Source organism: Phocoena phocoena, chromosome 2, assembly GCF_963924675.1.
Source record: "Phocoena phocoena chromosome 2, mPhoPho1.1, whole genome shotgun sequence".
NCBI lineage: Eukaryota > Metazoa > Chordata > Mammalia > Artiodactyla > Phocoenidae > Phocoena > Phocoena phocoena.
Window position 1 is genome coordinate 61,982,317 of NC_089220.1, and position 7,257 is coordinate 61,989,573.

Consider the following 7,257-nt stretch of genomic DNA (forward strand, 5'->3'; position numbering starts at 1 on the left):
GACTGGCCATTTATGCCGGCGCTTTGAACAAAGATATTTGGTTACTGCCGGGGGAGCAAGTGCGCTTTTGCATGGTTGAGCTCCGGGTGGAGGCAAGCCTCAACCCAGCCTCCCGCCCGCTCAGCTGCTCACGCCCGGGGACTCGCCCCCTCCCGGCCAGCTCGTCCCGCCGGGGTTCAGGCTCAGTTCCACCCGGCAACAGGCGGGCGGGCACTCACGACGCTCCCTGCCCGAGCCCTCTCTGAAGCATCAGGGGGGAAAACACCGTGACCCTGGGCTCGGGTGCTGGGACTGTGATGTCCTCGGAAAGTCAGCTCCAGTCCCAGAACCCCGCGTGTCCGGGCGATGGGCGAGGGTCGGGGACACCAGGTTTGTTCGAGGTGGAGCAACTTCAGCGATGGCCCTTCGCGTTAATCCCCCCAGCTTCTCAGCTCGGGCGGCCAGTGGTGTCCTTGCCTTAGCAGGGGATGGGGGTGGGGAAGGGTAGCCGAGTGTGGGTTGGAGGAGGCGTGAAGCAGGGGGCCCTAGCCCTCTGGGAAGACCCTGAGCTGGGGGGAGGGCGGCGCGGGGATCTGGGACAGCCTCTCGGCGGCAGCCGATCCCCTGCTCGGCGCCTCCTCCGCCCGCTGGGATTCTCTCTCGGGTAGGGGGAAAGGGGGCGGGGAGCAGAGGTGTCCTTCTGACGGCGGCAGAAGAGGCAGACAGACTGACAGACACGCAGACCAACAGTGGAGCCCCAGGGTTCGTCCCCTGACTCCCGAGCTCCTTTGGTGGCGACTGGGGCTCGGCGCTGCGAAGCCAGATGTGGTCCGGAGGCGGTGGGAAGGCGCGGGGCTGGGAGGCCGCGGCGGGAGGGAGGACCAGCCCCGGCAGGCTCAGGTGAAAACCCACCCGCCCCTGGCCCACTCCCCGTCCCCGCCCGGGGAACCCCGACCCAACTGGAAAGTGGTTCACTTTGTAACTCCGCAAGTTGGTTGCAAAGCGGCGTTCACCTTCCTTCCTCCCCAACATCCCTCCTCCTCGGCTACTCCCCATCCCACCTCTTGCCCTCCCCTCTCTCGGTTCCCTCCTCCTTTCCCTCCCCCCCGCCTCCCCCCCCCCCTGCGCGCCACCGCACCCCACAAAAATGGGGGTAGGGGTTCCGGGGGAGGGGGAAAGAAATGCTTTGGGTCGCGTCTCTGCCTCTCTCTCTCTCTCTGTCTCTCTCTCTTGTCTCTCTCTCCCTCTTTGAGACCTAAAAATCCTGACAAGTGAAACTTAAAGGTGTTTACCTTGTCATCAGCATGTAAGCTAATTATCTCGGGCAAGATGTAGGCTTCTATTGTCTTGTTGCTTTAGCGCTTACGCCCCGCCTCTGGTGGCTGCCTAAAACCTGGCGCCGGGCTAAAACAAACGCGAGGCAGCCCCCGAGCCTCCACTCAAGCCAATTAAGGCGGACTCGGTCCACTCGGTTACGTGTACATCCAACAAGATCGGCGTTAAGGTAACACCAGAATATTTGGCAAAGGGAGAAAAAAAAAAGCAGCTAGGCTTCGCCTTCCCCCTCTCCCTTTTTTTTCCTCCTCTTCCTTCCTCCTCCAGCCGCCGCCGAATCATGTCGATGAGTCCAAAGCACACGACTCCGTTCTCAGTGTCTGACATCTTGAGTCCCCTGGAGGAAAGCTACAAGAAAGTGGGCATGGAGGGCGGCGGCCTCGGGGCTCCGCTGGCGGCTTACAGGCAGGGCCAGGCGGCACCGCCGGCCGCCGCCATGCAGCAGCACGCCGTGGGGCACCACGGCGCCGTCACCGCCGCCTACCACATGACGGCTGCGGGGGTGCCCCAGCTCTCGCACTCCGCCGTGGGGGGCTACTGCAACGGCAACCTGGGCAACATGAGCGAGCTGCCGCCGTACCAGGACACCATGCGGAACAGCACCTCGGGCCCCGGATGGTACGGCGCCAACCCGGACCCGCGCTTCCCCGCCAGTAAGTGAGGCCGCCCCACCGCCGGGCCGCGGGTTGAGCGCCGGAGGCGCGGGGAGAGCCGCCGGGAAGGCGCGGCGCCTGCCGGCTGCGCGCTGGGCATCATCAGGGTGGGCGGCCGGGCAGTGGCGCCAACGAGTCGGGCGCAGGATCTCGGGAGTCTTCCCTTGTTGAGCTGAGGGGTCCAAGAAGAGGCACTTGGTAGCTCTGGGGTCCTGAGGGCAGGAGCTGGTATTTGGCGTCTGCCAGATGCGGCCAAGTGGCCGCTCTGCTCCGCGCGGGAGACCTCGGAATGCGGAGGGAGGTGGCCCCCTAACTAAGAGAGCCGGGACGAGCAGGGCGCGGAGAGGCGCGGCCTGGCCGGGAGGGAGGTTGCCCTGCTGGGATGATGCGCTCAGGCCCCTGGCCTGGCCCCCTCTCCAGTCTAGGCTTGAGGGAGGGCTTGTGGCTCCAGAGGGGGTTCTAAATGGGCCGGACAAATGCCCTCATTGGGGCTGACCGGAGAGAGCGGCCAAGAGGCAAAGAGTCTGGGGTCTCGGGGTCTCTAGCTTTTCGAAAGCGAACACCTCCCTCTCCTAAGCTCCCAAAGCTGGAGCCTACAGCCAGACCCCAGTTCCTGGCCTGGGCCCAGTTTGCTGCCCGTGGCCCACTAACCGCACAAATCTGGTGGGCTGGGCACGAAAGGAACAGGAGGAACAGTCTTTCTCCACTCTGCTTTTTGGGTGAAGCACCGAGACTGAGGGAGGTAGCCGGGGTTGAGGCGGGGAGCTCTGCAGTAAACTCCTCGACGGCACGGCCTGGGGCAGGCGCTGGCGATCCCGCGGCCGGGCCTCTCAGGGTGGAGGCGGCCTAGGTGAGGAGTGCGCCGTCGGGTCAGGGGCCGGGCCGGCCAAGCGCGCAGAAGGCAGAGGTGGTCTGGCCCGGCCCGGCCCCTGCCGACGCTGTGCGTTTGTCGCTTACAGTCTCCCGCTTCATGGGCCCGGCGAGCGGCATGAACATGAGCGGCATGGGCGGCCTGGGCTCTCTGGGGGACGTGAGCAAGAACATGGCCCCACTACCAAGCGCACCGCGCCGGAAGCGCCGGGTGCTCTTCTCGCAGGCGCAGGTGTACGAGCTGGAGCGACGCTTCAAACAACAGAAGTACCTGTCCGCGCCCGAGCGCGAGCACCTGGCCAGCATGATCCACCTGACGCCCACGCAGGTCAAGATCTGGTTCCAGAACCACCGCTACAAGATGAAGCGCCAAGCCAAGGACAAGGCGGCACAGCAGCAACTGCAGCAGGATAGCGGCGGCGGGGGCGCCGGGTGCCAGCAGCAGCAAGCGCAGCAGCAGTCACCGCGCCGCGTGGCTGTGCCGGTCCTGGTGAAAGACGGCAAACCCTGCCAGGCGGGCGCCCCTGCGCCGGGCGCCGCCAGCCTGCAAGGCCACGCGCAGCAGCAGGCGCAGCAGCAGGCGCAGGCCGCTCAGGCGGCGGCAGCAGCTATCTCAGTGGGCAGCGGCGGCCCCGGCCTCGGCGCGCACCCGGGCCACCAGCCGGGCAGCGCGGGCCAGTCTCCGGACCTGGCGCACCACGCCACCAGCCCCGCGGCGCTGCAGGGCCAGGTCTCCAGCCTGTCCCACCTGAACTCCTCGGGCTCGGACTACGGCACCATGTCCTGCTCCACCTTGCTATATGGTCGGACCTGGTGAGAGGACGCCGGGCCGGGCCTAGCCCAGCGCTCTGCCTCATCGCTTCCCCTACTGCCCGCCACACACCACCAACCACCCACTACACCGTGCGCTTCGACTTTTCTAAAGAACCTGTCCCGATAAGACCAAGGGGAAAAACACAACGACCAAACTGCTGGACGTATTTCTTTTCTTTTCTTTTCTTTTTCTAAAATTTGCAGGATTTTTTTTTTAAAAAAGAAAATAAAACAACCAAGCGATCCAATTCTTTAAGGAGTCTTAAACAGAGAAGGACATAACAAGAACCGCTTTGGGGGTGTCTTTTGGGTGATTCCGATGGGTTTCCCACGCTCGGGTGGGGCGCAGTTTGGAGAGGGCTCTACGCTGACATGCCTCTGGACTCTAAAGATCGAAAACTTCACTCTGGGTACACTGTGCCAGCAAAGTGGACTTGCCTGTAAATACCAGGATTTCTTTGAAGGGGCGACGGGGGGGCTGGGGAGAGGAAAAGACTCCTCGACAGATCCCGCTTGCCACTGACACAAAGGAAATGCCCCCTCCTGGCCCCCTCTGGCCACCCAGGCTCAGCTGAGACCGGCCCTGGTTAAAATTGTTTTATGTTTGATGTGAACTTGTAGCTGTAAAACGCTGTCAAAAGTTGGACTAAATGCTTAGGTTTAGTAATCTGTACATTTTGTTGTAAAAAACAAAAACAAAAAACCAGTCCCCGTCCCCAGCCCATCATATTTTTTATGGGCCTTGACAAATCTGTGTATATTATTTGGCAGTTTGGTATTTGCAGCGTCAGTCTTTTTCTGTTGTAACTTATGTAGATATCTGGCTTAAGTATAGTTCCTAAGAAGCTTCTAATAAATTATACAAATTAAAAAGATTCTTTTTCTGATTAAAAACCCCATCTTTTGTTTGGTTTTGATTTGGCTTTTTTGGTGGTAGGGGGTGTGGCTCAACATTGGCCTGATGAGATTCAAATTGTTTGGGGGCTCAAAGGATCCTGAACCAGCTAAGGAGGCCGGGCGCAGAGTCTTTGCCCCACGGGAAGAGGGAGTTTTGTTCTGCCTCTGAATTAAGTAGAACCAAACCTTGAGCAGTCCTGGGACTTGGCAATAGAGAGTAGAAAAGCTAAACTCCTTCCACCAGGAGGAAAAGGGAGAAAAGAAGAGAAAGAGACTAAAGGACTAGTTTTCAAAGCCAGGCTTCTGTTTCTTAAAACCTCAGAAGTATCTACCGTGATCTTATGCAGCTGAGCCAGTGTTTTAAAGCAGCCGGCCTCGGATATTCGTTTTAAATAACCCCGAATGAACGATTATTTTTACTAGACGGATCATGCCTGTAGATTTCAACATTAATTCTTTATTTTGAATCCTCGGCAGAGCCTCCTTGGGACTAGAATTTGGTGGGAGGCTGTTTTCGAAAGCGAGGAAGTTGTTAGGGGTTTCGTTTCTGCTCTAAAACAGTTATCCCCGCACAGGCTGGCCGACGGCGTCTCGTGGCCTCTCCGGCCTTGGGAGGTGTCCGACTGGGCTGCTGGCCTTGGGGACACCCCTGGCAGGATTTTGGGAGCTGGCCTTTCTGCTCTTTGTTCCAAGGTTTCCGTCTCTGGGCTCCTGGTCTCCTAAATCTTTGTAGTAAGGAATCTTTCTCCTGTCTCCAACTCTCCACCTCTCCCCGCGCTCCCCCGCCCCCATCCCAGCAAAAACAGAAAACAAAACAAACAAACAAACAAAAAACTTTGACCTCTCTCGCTACCTTTAATTTCTTGGTCTCTTTGGTACCCAGATATAGCTGTTGGGGAAGTCTTAATTGCCCCGGGGAGGCGAGGAAGAAGGAGTGGTTGTGGACAGAGAGAAATTGTCGTCCCTTGATGGGCTGTTGCCCCTTGCGTGTCACCTCTGACAAACCTACAGGAAAAGTGGCCAGGTGGGCTGTGGACAGATGCCCCTCCCAGCACTTTTCTCTAGGCCTGAAAGTGTTTGATTGTGGAGGATTGATTCATATTTGGCATGTACTCATTTATCGCCTGGAATTTCAACTTTCTTTTTTCCCTTCTTGCCTGTCACCACGTTTTCTTCCTCTTCTTTGCAGCTCATTCTGACTCCATCTCTCTCTTCCCAGACCCCCACCCTCACCCCCCAGAAATGTGTAAGGAAAATGAGGGGGGGCGCGGAGGGGGGGTGTGCTGGCACCAGCAGTCCTCTCTGTTGACTTCCTGGGGGCTCTTCTCCGTGGCGCCCTGACTGAGGACTAGGATGGACTTCCTCCCTCGGGTTTGGCTGCTGAGATACTGTTTTCAGTATCTAAAAGAGACTCGGAGATTTCGAGAGGGCAGTTGGTTAGATCTAGAGAGTGTGCTAGCTGGGGGAAGTCTCAGCAGGCCTCACGTTTTGGTAAACAAGAAAAAACCCTGGAAGTCTGAACACTTGTATTGGAATGGGCAGCAGTGGTCCTGGGACAGTGTGTGTAGGTAGTTGAGTCACCCAGCTCAGGCCTGGCTCGGCAAGGGAGATGTTAATGCTAAGGTCTGAATTCTGTGGGGTGGGAGCTACCGCTCCACCTGCCCCCATGCCCGACACAAGGGGGGCTGTCCCCCCAGCCCATCTCGCCCAGAGCGCCCCGGCCCCGGAGAGTAACAATTTTAGTGAGCTGTGGTACCCTCAGTCTTATCACCCTTGCACTGGTTGGAGTTTCTACCAAATACATTCTTCTCCCTGCCGTCTAGAGTTGGCTTAATTTTGAAGTCTGTTTACTGGTCCCAAGAAGAGGTGAATTCAGCCGGGTCTGCAGATGGAACCGAGACAAACAGGGCCTTGGCCCCCTTCTCTCCATCCATCACACGGGGTCCACCAGCTCCGGTCCCTGGCCGCGCATCGCTGTAGCTGCAGGAAGCGGCCCTGGAAGGCAATCTGAAGCGTCCTGGTAGGGAAAAGGGTGCGTGCTGGGTGCAGCGAAAGACCAAAGACGGAGACACACTTCATCCCCACATTCCGGTCAGCCTCTGCGATCTTTGTCTTCTCCAGCAGTGGACCTCCCCTAAGTCTCCAGCGTCTTTGGCCCAGGGAGGTTCTGGTCTCCTCTGATGGAGAATGACTTCTGGTGATGTGTCTGACGCTGAAGTGCCTGGAAGAGCCAGAAGCTTCTCCACGCGCGGGGGCAGCGCAGTTCGCCCCGAGGTCCAGGAGCAGCTGAACGCCGCCACCAAAGCACCCCATCCATCCCTAGGCCCCGATGGCTTCGGGAAGTGGGGGAGATTTTGCAGACAGCATCCCCCCCCTTCCTCCTCTTCCCCACCTCCAACCCCGCCATGTAAACACGAGGACTTTCTCGAGAGCCTTGGAGAGCGGCTCTAGTGGCTTCAGGGCCTGAAACCCCAGGCTTGGCTTGTTTGATGTTTAGCATCCCAAAGCGGCTCCCCACCCCCGCCCCAACCTGGGAACCCGGAGCTGTGGGTCGGAGAGGCAGGAAAGCTGCCCTCTCAGCTGGCCGGGCCAGGGACTGGGCCGGGCTTAGGGGAGGCGACAAGATCGGGAAAGAGATGCTCCGAGCCGGAAAGAAGGGAGCCCGGGCTGCCGCCGCCCCCAACAGGAACAGAAGCGGGTACAGCTGGAG

The 7,257-nt window shown here is 59.1% G+C and overlaps 1 protein-coding gene across 1 annotated transcript; it reads left to right on the forward strand.

Annotated features, from left to right (window-relative positions):
- Positions 1 to 706: 706 nt before the first annotated feature.
- On the forward strand, positions 707 to 4,544 carry NKX2-1 (NK2 homeobox 1). Its single transcript, XM_065872342.1, has 3 exons — positions 707 to 879; positions 1,582 to 1,967; positions 2,927 to 4,544. The coding sequence occupies exons 1-3, from the start codon at positions 803 to 805 to the stop codon at positions 3,652 to 3,654; spliced, it is 1,191 nt and encodes a 396-aa protein (XP_065728414.1). The 5' UTR covers positions 707 to 802; the 3' UTR covers positions 3,655 to 4,544.
- The last annotated feature ends 2,713 nt before the right edge of the window (positions 4,545 to 7,257 follow it).